This window comes from Dreissena polymorpha, chromosome 1 (assembly GCF_020536995.1).
Source record: "Dreissena polymorpha isolate Duluth1 chromosome 1, UMN_Dpol_1.0, whole genome shotgun sequence".
Lineage (NCBI taxonomy): Eukaryota > Metazoa > Mollusca > Bivalvia > Myida > Dreissenidae > Dreissena > Dreissena polymorpha.
The window spans coordinates 12,156,993-12,180,986 of NC_068355.1; the positions used below are offsets into that span (position 1 = coordinate 12,156,993).

At 35.9% G+C, this 23,994-nt stretch overlaps 1 protein-coding gene across 4 annotated transcripts in view; it reads left to right on the plus strand.

Moving 5' to 3' along the window:
- The first annotated feature begins 13,812 nt into the window (after nucleotides 1-13,812).
- LOC127871172 (dynein axonemal intermediate chain 7-like) overlaps nucleotides 13,813-23,994 on the plus strand; it is a 52,197-nt gene continuing 42,015 nt past the window's right edge. For all 4 annotated transcript variants that reach the window (XM_052413911.1, XM_052413919.1, XM_052413927.1 and 1 more), the window contains exons 1-3: nucleotides 13,813-13,979; nucleotides 23,115-23,211; nucleotides 23,861-23,952. In XM_052413911.1, coding sequence (XP_052269871.1) covers nucleotides 13,977-13,979; nucleotides 23,115-23,211; nucleotides 23,861-23,952 — 192 coding nt within the window. In that variant the 5' untranslated portion in view covers nucleotides 13,813-13,976. The remainder of the gene's footprint in view (nucleotides 13,980-23,114; nucleotides 23,212-23,860; nucleotides 23,953-23,994) is intronic.

Consider the following 23,994-nt stretch of genomic DNA (forward strand, 5'->3'; position numbering starts at 1 on the left):
AAACATACAACTGAAAAACACAACTTCACATGATGCAAATTAACCTGTGAATTCATGTACTAGTATATTGAAATTCCTTTACAAGTGTATATGAGTGACAAATATCTCACATGTTATAATATATATCTACATTGTTTTTTATTTTTCGTAAATATTATTTACCCCGGTAGTCATACGTAATTTCTTGTTTTCATGATGTCGTTTGTGCATGGCCGTAACATTCAATCTTCAAACGGAATGACGTAGTTTTCATTAACCGGTACCCGCTAAATACGTTTAATGATTATATGTACATTTACCATTTATTAAATACGTTTTGTTATAAATTACCGGCAAACAGGCTAGTATCTTCAAAGCGTACATTTTCTGTTAATATATACTGGACAAATTATTTTATTATTTTTTTACGATATGTAGCATATCTAATTGAACAGTTGAACTTTGGCGGTATATTACTCAACCCCAAATAACTGCTCAATACTACTAGAAAGAGAAGACATGGTGGTATCATCAATTGTGTTTAATGACCAGACTTTCATATACCACCTGTGGTCAGGGACCTATTGTTTGTATAGGTCCCTGCTGTAGTTTATGACACTTTGCTGTTAGTTAAGTAGGGACAATATCTGATCAAAACGAGATAATCGGCTTGTGCCGAGCAAAGGGGGCAATTAAACACCGGAATACAAAGGCTAACACGATTTTAAGATTGATGCAAACAATCAAATCAAACCAATTAAATTAAATTAATTTAATGTGTCAAAGTGTTAGTTTTCCTAGACTGACAGACAATACTTTTTTTAGTAATTTCCTTTTTACTCCCATCGTCAACATAATATATTTTGTATATAACAATAAAAATACATATATGTTGCTTTAATGTAGGTGAAACTATGTCACAAAGTATATTTACAATTTTTTTTAGGGTAGGTGTACCCATTGAGCACAAAAAGCGCACAACGAATATAAAATATAAAATTATGTAATTTATTTTGTAAAGTCGCGATTAATTCCTTTTGTTAAATTATATTATTTAAAGGACACAAGAAAATCTATTTATGGTGTTGTTTTTTTTCCGGTTTGCCTGTTTGCATTTAAAAATAAAATATTTTGCCAATAATACTACCGAGTTTATAATGTGTGCATTGATGTAATCAGCTATAGTCAGATTACAGAATGATATAATTGTAAAATTTAGTTCAATGTTTTGGAAGACTTTTTTTAGTTGACTTGCACAATGTACCTCGTCAACATCACAGTCATGTGGTTGATATTGATACGCGCCAGAAAACATATTTCAACAAACACGAGTATGAATAAATCAAATGTATATTGGGGTACATAAGATGAACAATGGGTAAATTACGTTATTCGATTTAACAAATTTGATCTGATACTCAAAGATTCCTTAACACATAAACAAATTGTTATTAGTTCAGACCCTGTTCTTTAGTTGCATACTTAATAACAGATGGATTATGGATTATCATAGTGGTAGGTTAATATATGCTGTGTGCATGGAATCGATCTATTTATTGTTTGTTTTTATTCTTATTTGTTTGAGTACAGTACAACAACTTTTGGGATGTTTAAATCTAAAATCTAAAAATGATCGTATACATGTCAAAATATATTAAATAATGTATTTAATATAGATGTAGAGCGTGACAATAAATATCGTGCTCGATATCACCCCTTTGATCGTGTCTTTCTTTTGCCTACCAGAGTAGCACGGATAAAGATACGCAGGTGCGCGTGACGTCACGCGTGAATAGACCAATTCACGCGTGACGTCACGCGCACCTGCGTATCTTTATCCGTGCTACTCTGGTAGGCAAAAGAAAGACACGATCAAAGGGGAGATATCGAGCACGATATTTATTGTCACGCTCTACATCTATATTAAATACATTATTTAATATATTTTGACATGTATACGATCATTTTTAGATTTTAGATTTAAACATCCCAAAAGTTGTTGTACTGTACTCAAACAAATAAGAATAAAAACAAACAATAAATAGATCGATTCCATGCACACAGCATATTAACCTACCACTATGATAATCCATAATCCATCTGTTATTAAGTATGTACAATTGCTGCAACTAAAGAACAGGGTCTGAACTAATAACACTTTGTTTATGTGTTAAGGAATCTTTGAGTATCAGATCAAATTTGTTAAATCGTATAACGTAATTTACCCATTGTCCATCTTATGTACCCCAATATACATTTGATTTATTCATACTCGTGTTTGTTGAAATATGTTTTCTGGCGCGTATCAATATCAACCACATGACTGTGATGTTGACGAGGTACATTGTGCAAGTCAACTAAAAAAAGTCTTCCAAAACATTGAACTAAATTTTACAATTATATCATTCTGTAATCTGACCATATATATAGCTGATTACATCAATGCACACATTATAAACTCGGTAGTATTATTGGCAAAATATTTTATTTTTAAATGCAAACAGGCAAACCGGAAAAAACAACACCATAAATAGATTTTCTTGTGTCCTTTAAATAATATAATTTAACAAAAGGAATTAATCGCGACTTTACAAAATAAATTACATATATTGTATATTCGTTGTGCGCTTTTTATGCTCAATGGGTACACCTACCCTAAAAAAAAATGTAAATATACTTTGTGACATAGTTTCACCTACCTTAAAGCAACATATATGTATTTTTATTGTTATATACAAAATATATTATGTTGACGATGGGAGTAAAAAGGAAATTACTAAAAAAAGTATTGTCTGTCTGTCTAGGAAAACTAACACTTTGACACATTAAATTAATTTAATTTAATTGGTTTGATTTGATTGTTTGCATCAATCTTAAAATCGTGTTAGCCTTTGTATTCCGGTGTGTAATTGCCCCCTTTGTTCGGCACAAGCCGATTATCTCGTTTTGATCAGATATTATCCCTACTTAACTAACAGCAAAGTGTCATAAACTACAGCAGGGACCTATACAAACAATAGGTACCTGACCACAGGTGGTATATGAAAGTCTGGTCATTAAACACAATTGATGATACCACCATGTTTTCTCTTTCTAGTAGTATTGAGCAGTTATTTAGGGTTGAGTAATATACCGCCAAAGTTCAACTGTTCAATTAGATATGCTACATATCGTAAAAAAATATAAAGTAATTTGTCCAGTATATATTAACAGAAAATGTACGCTTTGAAGATACTAGCCTGTTTGCCGGTAATTTATAACAAAACGTATTTAATAAATGGTAAATGTACATATAATCATTAAACGTATTTAGCGGGTACCGGTTAATGAAAACTACGTCATTCCGTTTGAAGATTGAATGTTACGGCCATGCACAAACGACATCATGAAAACAAGAAATTACGTATGACTACCGGGGTAAATAATATTTACGAAAAATAAAAAACAATGTAGATATATATTATAACATGTAAGATATTTGTCACTCATATACACTTGTAAAGGAAATTCAATATACATGAATTCACAGGTTAATTTGCATCATGTGAAGTTGCGTTTTTCAGTTGTATGTTACGATTCATCTATAGTGTTATTCACCTTAAAAACAAATCATCCAATTTAAAAGAAAATGATCATAACATTTAAATACTGTCATGCACTTCGCTTTTAATAGGGCTTTGTTGTACCGGTATGTCAGATTTTAATGCACCCCTTTTCTTTCACTCATTTTTTTTTACCACACTTTCATACTCATACAATTGATAATTATAATTATATAATGGGATGCTTTATTATTTTTTGTAATTTTTGAAGTCCTTCTGCAAGAAATACAACGGCTAATGCATAGCTTTGTTTTGTGAAATTGTCGGTGTTTAGTCTTCAGACCACCTTTACCTTGATGCTAATGACTAACGAGTATATATTTTTTTATAGATAAGAATACATGTATTAATTAAACAATATTGACATTAAAAATGCAATATCTTTAATAGTATTTAGGTGTTATGATGTTGTAGTTAATGTTTTCGATATATTGACTAAACACGTGCCGGTATTTATATTACATAGTGTTTATCGTAACTGTACCCAGTGCTTTTGCCTACCAGCGCATCGCGCATGCGCGAAAATTCGGAATCAAAACAATAACAATGAATTGGTCTATTGGTCTATTTCTTTAATCAATACCATGACAAAAACACATGTTAACTTGTTTCAACAGGCATTTGTGTTTAACAGTTCCATAATTAAAATGTTCTGGGAACGATATATTTTAATTAAGATACCAACTATTTCTGAAATCAAAAGTAGGTCCTTCACTCGATGTACTATATTTCGGATATGTTAAAATTCGGACATATATAAAGAAAGTGACATTTATGTGTTGATTTGTTGTAAATAGTTTGTACAAATATGTTTTGTGTTATTTCAGACAACAAGAATGGATGGTGGCAATTATCCTGGGTCTTTCTGTCAAGAAATAGATGTGAAAAAATATTCATTTAATTGAACCTGGAAATCAACCACCACAACTATCAGAAAACCTTTTAACAAAAGTTGTTGTTTTAGAATTTGTGAAATTTGATAATAAACAGAAGTTGATGTATATCATGTCCAAATGACCAAATGTATAACCTGTTTAACAATTTGAATTGAGATGCTTTATTTTCTGATGTTTGATTTATTTTTCCTTTCAAGACAAGACAAAAAGTTTATTTCGTAAATAAAGGCCACCGGCCCAAAATACAGCATATATTAGTAACAACATATTATTATTTTTGAGTTGTGATTACATCAAGTTTGAACATCAATTTTGTTCTACATCTTTCTTTTTCATTATTTCAGTTATAAAAAAGGCTATGCTTTTTAATTTACTTTCATCAGAAATTTGCATAAGATTGCAAAAATTTAGGAAATTTTGTTTACATTGTACCATGAAAAGATAAACATTTGCCTTTCTTGGTTGAATCTGGGACATTTAAAAAATACATGAAACTCATCTTCAATACATACATTATTAAAATAGACGGAACAATATGTACATATTCGGTGTTCTCTTGAAATTCCTAAATGCCGACCAGTTTCAATTGCTAATTTATGGCTTGAACAACAGAATCTAGCAACTGACTTTCGAACATAAAATGGTATGTCGATAAACAAATATTTTTCTGGGTTTAGCATAGATTTGAATTGTTTGTAAGTATCACATCTTGATGAATTTCCTATAGTTTCAATCCAGTTCTGTGAATTACAATCAATCAATCAATCTTTGTTTAAATGAAATTAAGAATAATTCCACGTTTCCTATCTCTTGACTAATCCAAACATAACCAAATCCATATTGGTACAAAATATTTTTTACAGATGTCACCCAATTAGTTCTTCCGATTTCGTCATGTCGCTTTCGACATCTGTCATACTAATCAATTTACACCAATATTTAACGCATTTTACATGATGTTCTATACACAGAGGTAATCTACCACATTCTCCTAGTACAATGCTATCATATACAGATTTATTTACACCAAGAAAATATTTACTATACTCGATTTGTACTTTTTCGAGAATGTCTGAGAATTCTATTCCATAAATCTCAGAGCCATATGTAAGTATAGGGTTTACCATTGAATCAAACAATTTAAAATATTCAGTGTATGAAAAATATCCAAAGTTACTTTGGTATGATTTAATAGCAAAAATAGATTTTCGGGCTTGGGCTGCAAGTTTTTCTTTCGCTTTTCTCCATGATAATTTAGGTGTAAAAAGAAGACCCATGTATTTATATACAGATGTGACATTTACGGGATTATTTCAGATGATATATATTTGTGTGATTCTAGGTTTTAATAAATAATTCTGAAACATTTATGCAGCATACTGTAACATTATTGTTAACGTTATTATATTATGTTGGTAATCTGGTTTATCAAGTGGAAAATATGTTATTTATATAAAAATAAAGCTTTTAATATTAAGACTTATGAAGGTACTTATTGTTATTTATGTATTAACATACTTCTCAGAGTAATAAAAATATAGTAAATGCCATTATTCATTAATGTAGTAAGTTTCCTTAAATGATTGTCCTTATTGATTAAGTTTGAATTACGGGCGGTTTTCACACCGCGATAAAGTGGCGACAACTTTTTTTGGGCCAGTGAAACCCCTGAAAAGCGTTTTATTATGCTATTTGTATTTGTCTGCGGTATTGATTTTTACTGGACAATAAACAAAAAATGTTTCTTTTAAACCTCAATAGCTTATTGGTTGTTTGTGGAGATAAAGTATTTTTAATGCAACATATGGATTCCTTGTGAAAAAAAAAACATAAAAAAATCACCAAAAAGTTTATTATAGACAAGTGAAAAGATTGCATAACTTTTAAACTTATATCTATATAGTTAAGATATTTTTAAAATTCAAACTAATTTAAAAACTTCAAATCAAGACCTTCAGTCTGATTATGATCATTTTGCACATCAACATGTTTGAAAAAAATCACTGTTGTTGCTTAGTAAAAAGAACTTCATACCATAACATTTTTAAAATGAGTGCATATTTGGTCACCCATCTTTTTTGTTCTTTTTTTTTTCCGTCCTCCTACCCGACACTTTTAGAAAAAAAATCCGAAAATCATTTTAATAAAAAATGTTGGCCTTATTCCATTCGCTGATTTGATCATACCACCAGAACATTGGAAACATGACCGCGTCTTTGTAACACTGTTTTACTTCGTGTTCAGCATGAAACAATTTTATCTCTAATAAAAAGGCTTGATAGATAGAACAGTTTTACACTCAACTCTCGACAACTCTGATAATCGTTTCTGCCAAACCATTTTAAATTGTTTTCGAAATTGAACATTTAACATGTAATAGTATAGAGTTTTAAACAAGCCATCGTTCCAGCAGTGGAAGCATGGCCTCAGTTTAATGTATTGCATTCCAACCCGCCAGGTATCAGGGTCAGTTCGCGGCCAGTAAAATAATTGTTATATAATATAGACACTATTGCATGAACTAGGTGAACTGGAATTTTCTGTATACCAGAAATATGTTAAATGAAGATATTCAGCGATATAATTATGGTATGTCAATAATAGATTCTTAATGTGTTTTCAACAATACCATGATAAATATTATTTTTGATAAATTTAACAAGAATTATTCCACCATATTGACTAATGTATTAAGCATGAGCGTGATGATTCTCGATACTGCTAATAATCGAATCAAATAGCAATGCCCGACAAACCACTAAAACAGGTTTGTTCGAAAAACGCGCGTATAAATATCTAAAATATGCACGGATACTTCGCATGTGGCCGGTTGACTCATATGTTTTAATTTCACTTCCATTCTTGTTTTGGTTTTCTGTTTTGTATCTATAGGTTTATGACCAGCAATATGTAATAATGTAAAATAAGCCGAAAACTCCGCGTAACATCCCGTACTGCGTGTGATGCAGTAAAGAACTGCATAGAAAAAGACATTCGCTATCTTTGATCTCATTCATGGAACTCTTTACCTTTCACCAACTACAACTGCAATCAACGCCGTACATCTTTTTAAAAAAGATATTTCTTGTTTATTATTTGGCAGGTACAGATAATTATCTCCCTTTAAAGCTTATTACTTCCCTTGGATTTGATTTTTTTACCTTCGACCTTGAAGGATGACCTTGACCTTTCACCACTAAAAATGTACAGCTCCATGAGATACACATGCATGCCAAATATCAAGTTGCTATCTTCAATATTGCAAAAGTTATGGCCAATGTTGAAGATTTCGGACGGACGGACAGTGCAAATGCTATATGCCACACTACTGGGGGCATAAAAACCAGCATCTGAATGAATACTGTTGTGGCACTTGTATGTTTCTGAATTCTGACACACAATAAAGTAAGCAGCTTACCGTCTTGTATAATTTAATGACTTCTGAGCGAAGCAGGTTGTGAGTCATGTCTCCAGTTCGGAGGATAATAAATGCTTCAAATGACTGAAAATTCACCAATGAAATATCTAATCAATGTTTAAGTATTACATTCACTTACCAATCAGCACTATAAAATACATATTTAATTGTTCTTTAAACGTGAAATAAAAGCAATCATACAATTGATTACAATATAAATCTAGTATTGTATATTCTAGTCTTGCAGGTTTGTGTCCATGTTTATGCAGCCAACTTAAGTTTGTGCATCATGCATGATTGGAAACTGTGGCAAGTATTACATGTATTATACACGTGAACACATAAATCAACTGGACTGTAGTCTCACAATTAATCATATGAAAACAGAAAAGTTCAGTTACAAGTTTTTTCACACACGTACCAGTCTGTGTGCAACTGAAAGTCTGGTCTCCGTACAGAACAAATTTTCATGCAAAATGTCAAAACGCTTTAAAATCTGTGATGTAACAGACCCACACCCAATTGCATATACCTAATTAGTTCTCACCAACTGTACTCACCAAAGCGTTTTGCATATTAAAAATTTATAAAGAGTGTTCCTAAATTTAATGTATTACGACTATAATCAGGAGAAATTCTAAATGTTAAGAGACTTAAACTGATTTATGACAATAATGTTAAATCCAACTCCTTACGGAGAAGCCAGGGTCACATGCGTATGTATTTTGCCGTGATCTATGAAAAGGAGGCTTAATGCATGTGTCATAAGTGTTTTCCCAGATTAGCCTGTGCAGTCCTCATCAGGGACAAAACTTTTTTGCCTAAACTTGATTTTTGCTAAGAAAAAACTTTCTTTCAAAAAAAAAATCATGAAAGTGGAAAGTGTCTCCCATGATAAGCATGTGTGGACTGCACAGATTAATGATTGATGACACTTTACGCAGATGTGTCGCTGAGTGGTGAATTTGAAAAGTGTGCAGCCTGTCAGGGTACTCAAACTCGGGAACCTCGCTCTCCCGACTGAGCAAACCGGGCTGCCACACATCTTTTTACCAATCCCGCTTAAGCTTGGTACCGTGAAATTCACACCTGCCAATTTGGAATTAGTTCTCGAATTCAAGACAGAGAACAGTGAATTACTGAACCCTATGTACCCAAGACATGAGACAAGTTCAATGGAGAACTGCAAACCCTCTGACATCCAAATTTAATTTTTAAAATGATATGCTGTACTACATTAGAAAATATATCAATTATACATTAAAATATATTTGTTTATAAGTTTGTATAGGATTTAGTAGAATCTAACCTTATAACTTTATGCAATATAATTTCGCGACTTCGCGATAACGTTTTATTTTAAATAACTCAATAAAAATAGCTCAAACTCACCAATTATTTATTTTGGAAAATAAAGTTATGTTTGTTTAACGAGCGAAATACAAAAAAACTTACATAAATTGTGCAAGATGTTGTCCAGAGAATTCTAAAATCCTCAATGTCACATTGTCGTAAAGTAAATACAGCCGACTTTTTTACGGGTGCGTAGAAATACCGAATTCCCCGTAATTACCAAAATTCCCCGAAACTCCCAGAAATCCCCGAATCACCAATAATTTTATTATTTATCAAAATACTGCGGATATTAAGATTGAATAATGCAAAATACAATTAATTCATTGATGAAATATTGTTTGTATCCATGTTTGGTAGTGAAAAACTAAAATATATACATAATTATTGGGGTTCCGAGTATGAATCCATAGTGCATGTTTTCACAAGCACGTTCAGGTACAGAAATCCCCGCTGTAAAGATCTTCAAGTGTCAAAAAAATCATCTGGGTGGCTTTTTTATATTAGAAAGAAGAGGTATAGACAAAAACTTAACAACAATATCCCGCTTCTTTTGAAAAATATTGACTTGTAGCGGGGATTTCGGTAATTCTACATTCGCCCACAGAGTACCGAAACCCCCCATATTTACATCTGAAAGTGTCAAAAATATCATTTGTATTCTTGGTTTTTGTCTTTGCTTGAATGTTTACGTGCAAAAAAATAATATTAATGTTAATTATTAAGCACACTTGACAGCATAAGTTGCCTCTTAGCGGGGATTTCGGTAATTCTACATTCGATCGCCGAGTACCGAAATCCCCCATATTTGCGCCTTATAGGGTCAATATGTCATCGGTATGATTGTTTCTTGGCATCGCATAACTGTTAATGTGCAAATAATGATATTAATATTAATTTTTAAGCTCTCTTGACACCATACGATGCCTCTTAGCGGGGATTTCGGTAATTCTACACAAGAGCATAGACGCGCGCCGTTACCGAAATCCTCACTGTACCAACCTGCAAGAGTCCAAAAAAATCATTATAGTGCTTAATTATTGTAGAAATCAGTCAGACAGACAAAAAACTGTCAACAATATTTCCTTTGGTGACTTCTGTTGAAAAATTATCACTAAGGCCAGGGATTTCGGTAATTCTACATTCGCCCACCGAGTCTCGAAATCCTCCGTATTTACGCCTTAAAGGGTCAATATGTTATCGGTATGATTGTTTCTTGGCATCGCATAACTTTTAATGTGCAAAAATTATATTAATATATATTTTTAAGCACTCTTGACAGCACACGCTGCTTCTTAGCGGGGATTTCGGTAATTCTACACCAGAGCATAGACGCGCGCCGGTACCGAAATCCCAACTGTACCAACCTGCAAGAGTCCAAAAAATCATTATATTGCTTACTTATTGTAGAAATCAGTCATACAGACAAAAAATATCAACAATATCCCCTTTGGTGACTTCTGTTGAAAAATTATCACTTAGGCCAGGGATTTCGGTAATTCTATATTCGCCCGCCGAGTACCGAAATCCCCCATATTTGCGCCTTATAGGGTCAATATGTCATCGGTATGATTGTTTCTTGGCATCGCATAACTGTTAATGTACAAATAATGATATAAGTATATTTTTTTTGCACTCTTGACACCATACGCTGCCTCTTAGCGGGGATTTCAGTACTTTTACACCAGAGCATAGACGCGCGCCGGTACCGAAATCCCCGCTGTACAAACCTGCAAGTGTCCAAAAAATCAATATATTGCTTACTTATTGTAGAAATCAGTCAGACAGACAAAAAACTATCAACAATATCCCCTTCGGTGACTTCTGTTAAAAAATTATCACTTAGGCAAGGGATTTCGGTAATTCTACATTCGCCCACCGAGTACCGAAATTCCCCATATTTACGCCTTAAAGGGTCAATATATTATCGGTATGATTGTTTCTTGGCATCGCATAACTGTTAATGTGCAAAAATGATATTAATATTAATTTTTAAGCACTCTTGACAGCATACGCTGCCTCTTAGCGGGGATTTCGGTAATTCTACACCAGAACAGACGCCCGCCGGTACCGAAATCCCAACTGTACAAACCTGCAAGAGTCAAAAAAATCATTATAGTGCTTATTTATTGTAGAAATCAGTCAGACAGACAAAAAACTATCAACAATATCCCCTTTGATGACTTCTGTTGAAAATTATCACTTAGGCCAGGGATTTCGGTAATTCTACATTCGCCCCGAAATCCTCAATATTTACGCCTTTAAGGGTCAATATGTTATCGGTATGATTGATCGGTGTAGAATTACCGAAATCCCCGCTAAGAGAGCGTATGGTGTCAATATTGCTTAACAATTAATATTAATATCATTTTTGCACATTAACAGTTATGCGATGCCAAGAAACAATCATACCGATAACATATTGACCCTTTAAGGCGTAAATATGGAGGATTTCGGTACTCGGTGGGCGAATGTAGAATTACCGAAATCCCTGGCCTAAGTGATAATTTTTCAACAGAAGTCACCAAAGGGGATATTGTTGATAGTTTTTTGTCTGTCTGGCTGATTTCTACAATAAGTAAGCAATATAATGATTTTGTTTACTCTTGCAGGTTTGTACAGTGGGGATTTCGGTACCGGCGCGCGTCTATGCTCTGGTGTAGAATTACCGAAATCCCCGCTAAGAGACAGCGTATGGTGTCAAGAGTGCATAAAAATAATACTAATATCATTATTTGTACATTAACAGTTATGCGATGCCAAGAAACAATCATACCGATGACATATTGACCCTATAAGGCGCAAATATGGCGGATTTCGGTACTCGGCGGGCGAATGTAGAATTACCGAAATCCCTAGCATAAGTGATAATTTTTCAACAGAAGTCACCACAGGGGATATTGTTGATAGTTTTTTTGTCTGTCTGACTGACTTCTACAATAAGTAAGCACTATAATGATTTTTTGGACTCTTGCAGGTTGGTACAGTAGGGATTTCGGTACCGGCGCGCGTCTATGCTCTTGTGTAGAATTACCGAAATCCCCGCTAAGAGGCAGCGTATGGTGTCAAGAGTGCTTAAAAATTAATATTAATATCATTATTTGCACATTAACAGTTATGCGATGCCAAGAAACAATCATACCGATGGCATATTGACTCTGTAAGGCGTGAATATGGGGGATTTTGGTACTCGGCGGGCGAATGTAGAATTACCGAAATCCCTGGCCTTAGTGATATTTTTTCAACCGAAGTCATCAAAGGGGATATTGTTGATAGTTTTTTGTCTGTCTGACTGATTTCTACAATAAGTAAGCAATATAATGATTTTGTTTACTCTCGCAGGTTGGTACAGTGGGGATTTCGGTACCGGCGCGCGTCTATGCTCTTGTGTGGAATTACCGTAATCCCCGCTAAGAGGCAGCGTACATTGGTGTCAAGAGTGCTTAAAAATTAATATTAATATCATCATTTGTACATTAACAGTCATGCGATGCCAAGAAACAATCATACCGATGACATATTGACCCTGTAAGGCGTGAATATGGGGGGTTTCGGTACTCGGCGGGCGAATGTAGAATTACCGAAATCCCTGGCCTAAGTGATAATTTTTCAACCGAAGTCACCAAAGGGGATATTGTTGATAGTTTTTTGTCTGTCTGACTGATTTCTACAATAAGTAAGCAATATAATGATTTTTTTCACTCTTGCAGGTTTGTACAGCGGGGATTTCGGTACCGGCGCGCGTCTATGCTCTTGTGTAGAATTACCGAAATCTCCGCTAAGAGGTAGCGTATGGTGTGAAGAGTGCTTAAAAATTAATATTAATATAATTATTCGCACATTTACAGTTATCCGATGCCAAGAAACAATCATACCGATGACAAATTGACCCTTTAAGGCGCAAATATGAGGGATTTCGGTACTCTGTGGGCGAATGTAGAATTACCGAAATCCCCGCTAAGAGGAAACTTATGCTGTCAAGTGTGTTTAATAATTAACATTAATATTATTTTTTGCACGTTAACATTCAAGCAAAGCCAAAAACCAAGCATACAAATAATATTTGGACACTTTCAGATGTAAATATGGGGGATTTCGGTACTCTGTGGGCGAATGTAAAATTACCGAAATCCCCGCTACAAGTCAATATTTTTCAAAAGAAGTGGGATATTGTTGTTAAGTTTTTTTCTGTACCTTTTCTTTCTAATATCAAAAAGCCACCCAGATGATTTTTGACACTTGAAGGTCTTTACAGCGGGGATTTCTGCACCTGATCGTGCTTATGCAAATATGCACTATGAATTCATACTCGGAGTCCCAATACGAATATTTATATTGTAAGTTTTTTCACTACCAAATTTTGTAATATTCTATCTTAATATCCGCAGTATTTTGAAAAATAATGAATATTATTGGGGATTTCTGGGGATTTCGGGGGATTTCGGGAGATTTCGGTAATTACGGGGAATTCAGTATTTATACACACCGACTTTTTACTAAAAACATTTATGGTGTTTTTACCAAGTAGTCAATACTCAATCAGATCTAATTTTATTTTTTTAAATCCTTTTGAAAAATCACACAAATATTGTCCAACTAAATAATCGATGAAATATAATGTCGTAAAATTGTAGATATTTTACGGTATACCGAATTGGTTGCCAATGTACACAGAGTAGAATTTAGTGTTAGTGTTATTTTACAGATTTCAACGCCCAGCAGTTAACAATGGTAATTTTATTGACGGCGTTAATTTTATTATGAGCCAGTATAGGTTCTCTTGTAGTCAATATTAATTGCCGCCTTAGAGTCTTTTGATGATTTTTGCTTTGGCAGACTGTTGGCGTCAATAGTCCACTCTATCTTTTTAATAGCGAGAGTTTTCCTTCTTTGTCTATATTGATGCGCAAGGAATTTGGTGCGCAACATTCAAGCCCCGATATCAGACAGTTAATATCAACGGATTGCAATAATATTTACATACCTGTGTAGATAATTCATTTCTCAATAATGTTCCGTAAGAATTATGTAATGACTCTTTCAATTTTGCACGCCTGACCAATTTAAATCAACACACTACTCATGTTTTCCATTCCAATCGCTGTGCCCGCTGTATACCGCAGGTAGATTTTAATCGATAATGCAGCCGTTCACACCGTAATGCCTTCTTTTGATTGGTTGATATTTAAATATTTCATAACATGGCGAGAGGTCAGTGATTGTATTGCGATTTAAGCAGAAGTTTAACTGAAACAAATTATGCCTTTTAACTTAAATTCAACGCTATTTGAGGTAAAAATGGACTTCTTAACTAAAACTTTATGAGTTGGTAATGTTAGTTTGCAATTTTAAGCATATTGATATAATAGTATCGCCAGTACATAATTAGTACGAGTTCTCTCCCTTACACCACTGTTATGTTATCATGGTATATTCCCATGAGTTACTCCCCTTTGTTGGAAGTTTGCCGTTGAAACTGCGTTTTTCACCAAATTGTTGTATCCACTTGAGAGTTAAATAAACCAGTTCATCATTGACTATCTGGCAGTTATTCCTTACTGGCGTAGTGGCAGCACTGTATACGAACCTACGGTCATCTACAAAACATCTAATCGGAAAGGAACATTGCAAATCATAAACAGATAGAGCAGTAAAAGTCACTGTACATCAAATGTGAACTTGGAGCAGTTTAACACCCTCTATTGTGAACTCTGACAGTTTGTGTTTTCGCATTTCACCATGGCCCATACTAACCGTGCCCCTAAACAGTGGCAGTTAACAAGAACTGAAAGTATTACTACCTTTGAGGCATGGCGCCAAAATCTACAATACACATTGTCTCTAGATCCTAATTTTGCAACATTCTTGGTAGATGGAACTACTTGGGGTCGTAAAACAGCAGCTAATCCCCTACGCGGTTTCACAGATGATGGCGGAGAGGGAGGTCGTACTGCTGCTCAAAAAGTGGCGCAACTTGAGCTTATGTTGGGTCAAATAGCCAATTACTGCCCTATTATTGCAAGAAACACTATAGTGCGAAATTCAGTCAGCATTAACAACATATGGCAGTCAGTTCGATTACATTTTGGTTTCCAATCTACAGGCGGACATTTTTTAGACCTAGATCAGATCCATTTAGAGCCCAACGAACGTCCTGAGGATCTATACCAGAGGTTGTCTAGCTTTGTGGACGACAACCTTATGAAAGGGGGTGGATTGATAACTCACCACGGCGAAGTCCCAGATCAAGATGAGGAACTGACCCCTACTGTCAAGAATATGATAGTCTTGACATGGTTACGATTGATTCATCCAAATCTACCGGCATTAGTGAAACAAAAGTACGCAACAGATCTTAGATCTAGAACGCTTGCATCCCTTAAACCCGAAATATCGTTGGCGATCTCTAGCCTACTCGATGAAGTTCATTCTCTTGCTGATGCGAAGGTACTCAGGTCATCTTTCCAACGGAAATTACCACCTAAGCGACCAACTTGCCCAATATGCAAGCAAGCAAAAAGACCGAATTTCCAGCATTTTTTGAGTAAGTGTACATACTTACCAGAGGAAGATAGAAAGTACATGAAATCATCTGAAAAAATCCGCTTCACTACATACTCTGACGAAAACGAGGATATTGGTCATGATGATACATTGGACTCTGAAACCCATAGTTTGCAACCAGTTGTAACTCACTGTTCGCGACGCGTCAGCACCATACAGTCACCAGTCTTGAAAACGTTCTATAGACAGTTTCCCATATTGTTGACATTGGACAGTGGGGCTGAGGTTAGCATGATAAAAAGCTCAGTCGTGCAGTACATTGGAGCTCCGGTGATGAAAACAAACCAGAGCGCACTCCAGGCTGATGGTGTCACTCCATTACAAATCATTGGGGAGACACATTTCTATGTCTCGAGAGGTGACACTGATCTGAAATTAGAGGCTCTAGTAGTGAATGACTTAGATGTCGATGTTCTAGCGGGGATACCATTTATGTGTACCAATGACATTTCAATTCGACCTGCTAAACATGAAATACTGATCGGCGGCATTGAACATGTTAATTATGGCTCCTCCAAATCTGACTCGCCAAGTAACCGCGTACGACGCACCCAAGCCTTTGTCTTACGAGCTCAGTCTACGTCATCTGTCGTATGGCCAGGTTCCTTCATTGAGTTGAATGTGCCGTCTGATATTGGACCTGAGGACACTGTGGCGATTGAGCCCAAACATGACTCTGGTATTTCCTGGATAAAACCGCAGGTTATCGAATCAGTTGGCGGTTGCATCAGAATCGCCAACGAGACACAGGAACCACAGCGAGTGTTAAGGCATGAACATGTTGGTTTCATAAGGAATACAGAGACAATGAAAGTTGGGGTTCTTACACCCATTACAGGAACACAGCTTAGCCATCAATCAGTTCCCAAATTACACATGTCTAATACAACATGCATCTCAACTGACCCTGATAAAGTGTTGACAGATGAACAACGCATGAAGTTTTTGACATTGGGTGATAAGTATGACGATGTGTTTGCGTCGGATATATCCGGGTACAACGGTGCCGTTGGTGACTTTAAAGCCGTTATCAACATGGGCCCTGTACAACCTCCCCAGCGTAAAGGACGGGTGCCACAATACGCGAAGGACAAGCTTGTCGAACTCCAACAGAAATTTGATGAGTTAGAGAGTCAAGGAGTTTTCAGTCGCCCAGAAGATGTAGGTGTGACGGCTGAATACCTAAACCCGTCCTTCTTAGTGAAAAAACCACAGGGCGGATACAGACTAGTCACTGCGTTTTCCGATGTTGGACGATACAGCAAGCCTCAACCTAGTCTGATGCCCGATGTTGATTCCACTCTACGCACAATAGGACAATGGAGGTATATAATACAGTCGGACTTAACAAATGCGTTTTATCAGATACCACTGTCAAAGCAGTCAATGAAATATTGTGGTGTAGCAACTCCATTTCGCGGTGTTAGAGTATACACTCGTTGTGCTATGGGAATGCCCGGATCAGAAACAGCTCTTGAAGAACTGATGTGCCGTGTACTCGGAGATTTCGTTCAAGAAGGGTTTGTCGCAAAACTTGCCGATGACCTTTATTGTGGCGCTAACTCTGTCGATGATCTATTGATCAAGTGGGAGCGTGTTTTAGACGCCCTGTCTCGATGTGGGTTGCGTCTAGCACCATCCAAGACTGTAATCTGTCCGAAGTCCACTACAATTCTTGGATGGATTTGGTCTGCTGGCCAGTTATCTGCAAGTCCTCACCGTATTGCCCCGTTGTCTTTGTGTACACCTCCAGATACTGTGAAAGGGTTGCGTTCGTTCATCGGTGCGTACAAGGTTCTCGGGCGTGTGTTGCCAAACTGTTCACGATATGTTAGCCCACTAGACGACCTAGCCGCTGGTAAACAGTCGCATGACAAGGTGGGTTGGACGGACTCCTTTTTAAAATCATTCAAAGATGCACAGGCAGCACTGCATAATCATAAGTCGATTGTCATACCGAGACCCACAGATCATTTGTGGATAGTTACCGATGGTTCCGTGTCTCAGCGTGGTATAGGAGCAACTCTGTATGTGATGAGAAATGACAAGTTGCACTTGGCAGGCTTTTTCAGTGCCAAGCTGCGGAAACATCAAGTCACTTGGCTTCCGTGTGAAATCGAAGCTCTGAGCATCGCGTCCGCTGTTAAACACTTTGGCCCTTACATAATACAGTCTACTGTGTCGGCTTGTGTACTTACTGACAGTCAGCCTTGCGTACAGGCTGTAGAGAAGCTATGTCGCGGTGAGTTTTCCGCTAGTCCGAGAGTGACGTCATTTTTGTCAACTGTGAGTCGTTTCCAGATAAGCGTCAGACATCTTGCTGGCTCTGCCAATGTGCCGTCAGACTTTGCAAGTAGGAATGCCCCCGAGTGTTCTGTGCCAACCTGTCAAATCTGTACATTTATCTGTAATACTGAAGACTCTGTGGTTCGTAACGTCTGCATTGACAGTATTGTGAATGGAACATCGCGTTTGCCTATTGCTACCAGATCCTCGTGGCTTCAAATTCAATCCGAGTGTCCAGATCTGCGACGTACACACGCGCATCTCAAACAAGGTACTCGTCCCTCTAAAAAACTAACAAAGATCAAAGATGTTAAACGTTACCTTCAAGTCGCATCAATCGCCAGAGATAATTTACTGGTGGTAAAACGCAGTGACCCTTTATTGCCACCATCTGAGTTGATAGTTGTTCCTCGTGCCGTTTTAGACGGATTGGTCAGCGCTCTACACATTAAGTTAGACCATCCATCTAAGCACCAGCTTGAACTTGTGATGAAGCGTCACTTTTACGCGTTGGACTTGAGTAGCTCTATTGAAACTGTAACTCGGCAGTGCCACTTGTGTGCTTCATTACAGTCATTACCAGAATCCGCTATAAAGCATACAAGCGAAGACCCTCCAGAAGTTGTTGGCATGTCGTTCGCCGCAGATGTACTGAAACGTAATCAACAAACTATTCTAGTCGTGCGTGAGAGTGTTACCTCTTATACTAAAGCCTGTCTTATTCCTGACGAAAAAAGGGACACTTTAAGAGATGCTTTAGTGTGTTTGTGTACTGAGCTCCATCCATTAGACGGTCCCCCTGCAGTTATTCGTGTAGATCCCGCCCCGGGTTTTGCATCTTTGCAAAGCGACGAAGCCTTGAAACGTCTCAACATCGTGTTGGAGATCGGCCGTGTTAAGAACATAAACAAGAATCCTGTGGCTGAAAAGGCTATACAAGAGCTAGAAAATGAGTTGTTGCGGTATGAACCAGGTGGAGGCCCCGTTACTTGCATGGGCCTTGCTATTGTAGTCGCAAGGTTGAATTCACGTCTACGCCATACGGGCCTGTCTTCCCGTGAATTGTGGACCCAACGCTCTCAGTTCACTCATGTTCAACTCCCTGTGTCTGACCGTGATGTGATCCTCCAGCGGCATGATTCACGTATGAAAAATCACCCCCACAGTGAAAAATCTAAGTCCAAGGCTAGTGTTCCGGTACGTGTTGGTGATGTAAGTGTCGGTGATTTAGTGTATCTTATCTCAGATAAAAGCAAATTGAAAGCTCGCAATAGGTATCTAGTTGTGTCATGCGATGAAGAGTGGTGCTTTGTTAAAAAGTTCTCGGGAAATCAGTTACGGGCTTCATCCTATAAAGTTAAACGAAGCGAGTGTTACCGTGTTCCGTATGATAAAATGTGTTGCGAAAGGCCTTTAGTGTACTCCGACCCAGACCATGAGTCTGATGACGAATGTGTTCATTCACCAACTGATAGTGGTCCCCCAGCACCTTCAAGCATTCCTGCAACATTGACTACGCCAGAAAGTGTAGAACCAGTTCCAATTATTGTGTATGAGCCGGATATGACGTCATCATTTTGTGAACCCCCCCCAAGTACACGTGTCTCCAGAAACAAGTTCTATGAGTATGACCTCGCCCGGTTACACTGAGCCAGCGCAAAGACCTCAACGCTCACGACAGCCTCCAAAATATCTTGATGATTATGTATTAGAATGATTAGAGTGGTGCAAGTTTGTTTGTCATGTTCAATAGTGTTTGGTTCTCTTAGTATATATGACTGACTTGTTCAATGATTTCTTATCCTTGGTTTTATGGTGCAAATTCTAAATATGCAAGATACATGTTATGTACTTAATAGTTGTAGAAGTTAAATATTGTGTTTCTATCATTAGACATTTTTAATCTATTGGGTTTAATTTTCTAATCCTGTACTGATTTTGTATGTGTTATTATATGAAGTATGAGTTGTGTTCATTTGAAGGAAAAGAGGTTCCGCCAGTACATAATTAGTACGAGTTCTCTCCCTTACACCACTGTTATGTTATCATGGTATATTCCCATGAGTTACTCCCCTTTGTTGGAAGTTTGCCGTTGAAACTGCGTTTTTCACCAAATTGTTGTATCCACTTGAGAGTTAAATAAACCAGTTCATCATTGACTATCTGGCAGTTATTCCTTACTGGCGTATTGTATTTATTTTTCGTTATGGTTTTTACAGACCGGAGTTTCAGCGTTCAGATTTATTCTGAACGCGAATTATTTCAGCTAGGTTCTCTTGGTACAATTTTTTTTTTTTACTTTTGATTTTCAATTTTATATGAACTTGACCTGAAGCACTTGTTGCATGTTTCCATAGTCTCATTTATAAGACGCGCAAAGAATTTAGAGATACTTTTTGTATGGGCTAAATTCTTTGGAACGTCTCATCGGGGAAAAGTCAAAAATGTGTTGAAAACTAGAAAGTTTAAATTTTCATCAATTTGCGTAAAATTGCAAAATAACATTACCAACTCATTCAGTTTTAGTTCAGAAGTCCATTTTTACCTCAAATATCGTCGAATTGAAGTTATAAAGGCATAAATTCTTCAGTTAAACTTCTGCTTAAATCGCAACAATCACTGACCTCTTGCCATATTATGAAACAGATTTAAATATCAACCAATCAGAAGAAGGCATTACGGTGTAATGTGTACGCATAATTTTATTTAACATGAGCTTTTAACACCGACTTTTACCTAACTAGATCTAGTATGCTCATCTTTGTCGATTTAATAAGCATATGTTCAAAACAGATATGGTGCAGTTTCTATTCACTCTTCTAAGTTTCAGCAACTTTTTATGCATGTCTTTTTGGCACCTCTGTCTGTGTTGTTTTATGTTCTTACAATCACTGACCTCTTGCCATATTATGAAACAGATTTAAATATCAACCAATCAGAAGAAGGCATTACGGTGTAATGTGTACGCGTAATTTTATTTAACATGAGCTTTTAACACCGACTTTTACCTAACTAGATCTAGTATGCTCATCTTTGTCGATTTGATAAGCATATGTTCAAAACAGATATGGTACAGTTTCTATTCACTCTTCTAAGTTTCAGCAACTTTTTATGCATGTCTTTTTGGCACCTCTGTCTGTGTTGTTTTATGTTCTTACATTCTACGTTACATAGGACGGTATCCTGTCACTTTAGAAAAAAAACAATGTTTAATTAATCCAGAAAAGTATAATAACATCGGTTTACTATGTAACGCTCTGCACCACAACAGACGAACACAAACTGAATTTTACGCCATTTATTCTTCCACATTTAAACCAAATACTTTACATCGAGGTTGTGTTATCGATTTATATCTACACAGCGAGCGAATCGAGAGATATTGAAAATTTGAATAGTGGTTGGATTTAAATTGCTCAGGCGTGTAAAATTCAAAGTGTCATTTCATAATTTTTACGGAACATTATCGAGAAATGAATTATCTACACAGGTATGTAAATATTATTGCAATCCGTTGATAATAAGTGTCTGATATCGGGGCTTGAATGTTGCGCACAAAATCCTTGCGCAACAATATAGACAAAGAAGGAAAACATTCCACCATATTTTGAATGCCTGCCCAGTCGGACGCTCCAAATATTACCAATATAAAAAGTAGCTTAATATTTGAGCGTCAACAAGTTGGACTAAATGTTTCATTAAAGCCTGAAACACGGTAGTCTTGCGGTTCTTAAGGAATATTCACTTACGTCATATAAATGATTTAAAAGATAGACATATTTAACTTAACTTTATTGGATTACTGCCTTTTTATGACAAAAGTCCTTCAATATTAATTGAGGAAAACTTACAAAAAATATACTGACACGTACAGTGTCATGGCATTCTCATCTAAAGTGTTGGCATATAAATTGCCAAATAATGTTGTATTTGCAGCTGATGCAACTGATTCTGGAACTTGTATGTTATTTGTTTGAAACTGATTTTGCCTGGATTTGAAATCATATGATCAACAAACGTTTTCATCCAATATAATAAAAATAAATACAGTAGTTCGTCTAAGTTTTTGGACACTTACATATACTATAAAAAAAATCATGTCCGAAAATGTATATACAAATAATACTAAAAAATTACAGGTGTCCGAAAATTTAGAGACAAAAATTGAGGTGTCCGAAAATTATTATTACATGTATATTGAAATAAATGCAATAAATTTATGTACAATAATTTTCTCGTGCTTAACTCTTTTTTTTCTGCTTAAAAAGAAAATACAACTTCACAGCTTTGCTCACTTTTGCCTGAAATGATATAGAACACAAATTAATAAAAAACAGAAAACACTCTGCTTCCTTTATAGGAAGACGCTGTTTCAAATGCTGTTGTATGAATACATTATTTTTAACAAGTATACATAGTTAATTACCCAATTACGCAAATATAATGGTCTATTGCCCTCTGGCATGCATCCGCAAGGTATTATGACCTTAATCCAGTTGTAAAATCCATGATCGAAGTGTCACAAGATAAGCGAAAACAGGGCCAAAGTTTGTTTCTACAAACTTTGGCCCTGTTTTCGCTTATCTAGTGCTGCAAAATATACTGTCTGAAAATTAAGAGACATTAATTATTGACGAAAACTCGTATGTCCGCAAATTAAGAGTCATGTAATATAATTATTTTTACTAAAAAAGAGTGTCCGAAAACTTAGTGTCCGAAATTACGGTAATAAAAACCAAAAGAATATGAAGGGTATTATGTTTATAAAATTTCACCAAAGCATCTTAGCAGGATGTAGGGACAAACCTTGCAAAAGTTGGAAAGTATTGTCAAAACATTGTAGGACATAATAATGACATGTATGCAGGCTGTTGGACTGTGCTGAAAAATCTGCAAACTGACTAGGTAATATGATATGTTACAAGGCAAATTATACAAGTCTATGTGTATCAATCATTTTAAGAGATGCAATCTCGCTTTTCTTCATGCTTCTGAAGTATATTTTCATATTAACAGCCTCCAAAGCAGGGATCAGCAGGCAAAAAGAAGCTTGCAAAGGCAGACAAGGAGAAGTTGAAAGCTGAAGAAGAAGAGAGGAAGGCATTAGAAGAAGGTTTGTGCAGTTTTAGCTTGACTATTTACAGAAGTAGTCATAATTATAGTTGCCATATTGCTGTTTCTAAGGTATTCAATTGAAACCTCACAGATGTGTTATGGGTTATTGTGTGAGGTCACTTACCAAGTTCCATAACTCTGACTTGCGATTGAGCCGAATCGAGACCTTTTTGTACTTTTATAATTTTGTAATATTTTATTTAACTACTCCATGGTTATATATCTACTATGAGTAGTGCAGTCACACTAAACAAGTGTGTTCAGGGTCTTTAATAAACATTCATGGACCAACCAATAGAGAGCTGTGACCAGCTTTTTAGCTCTATTTGAACTTAAGAAGTCTGGTCAAGGTATGTGTGCCTGATGAAATGTAGATCATGCTTTGCATGCCACAAGTACATATCTCTGTTATTACTACTTATATTCAATTGAAACTCCGCACATGTTTGCGAGCAATAAAGTACTATAAAAATAACAATTCATTTTAAAATGAATTAACTTTCATTATCTCTTAAAAATCTTGGGAGTGTGTTGTTTTTAACAAAGAAAGATAACTGCAAGTTTTAATTGTCATGAACTTATATATCAGTATCATTATACAAAACAGCTAAAGGATGTCCTACCGGTAATGTGTAATTTATTTTTAGAGGAAGCAAGACAGAAGGCAGAAGAAGAAGCAAAAAAGCAAAAAGAAAGAGAGAAGCTTGAGGAGGCAGAGAGGCGTAAACTTGAAAATGCTGTAGGTACTTTGTTTGAGTCATAACTTAGCATTAAAGTGTGA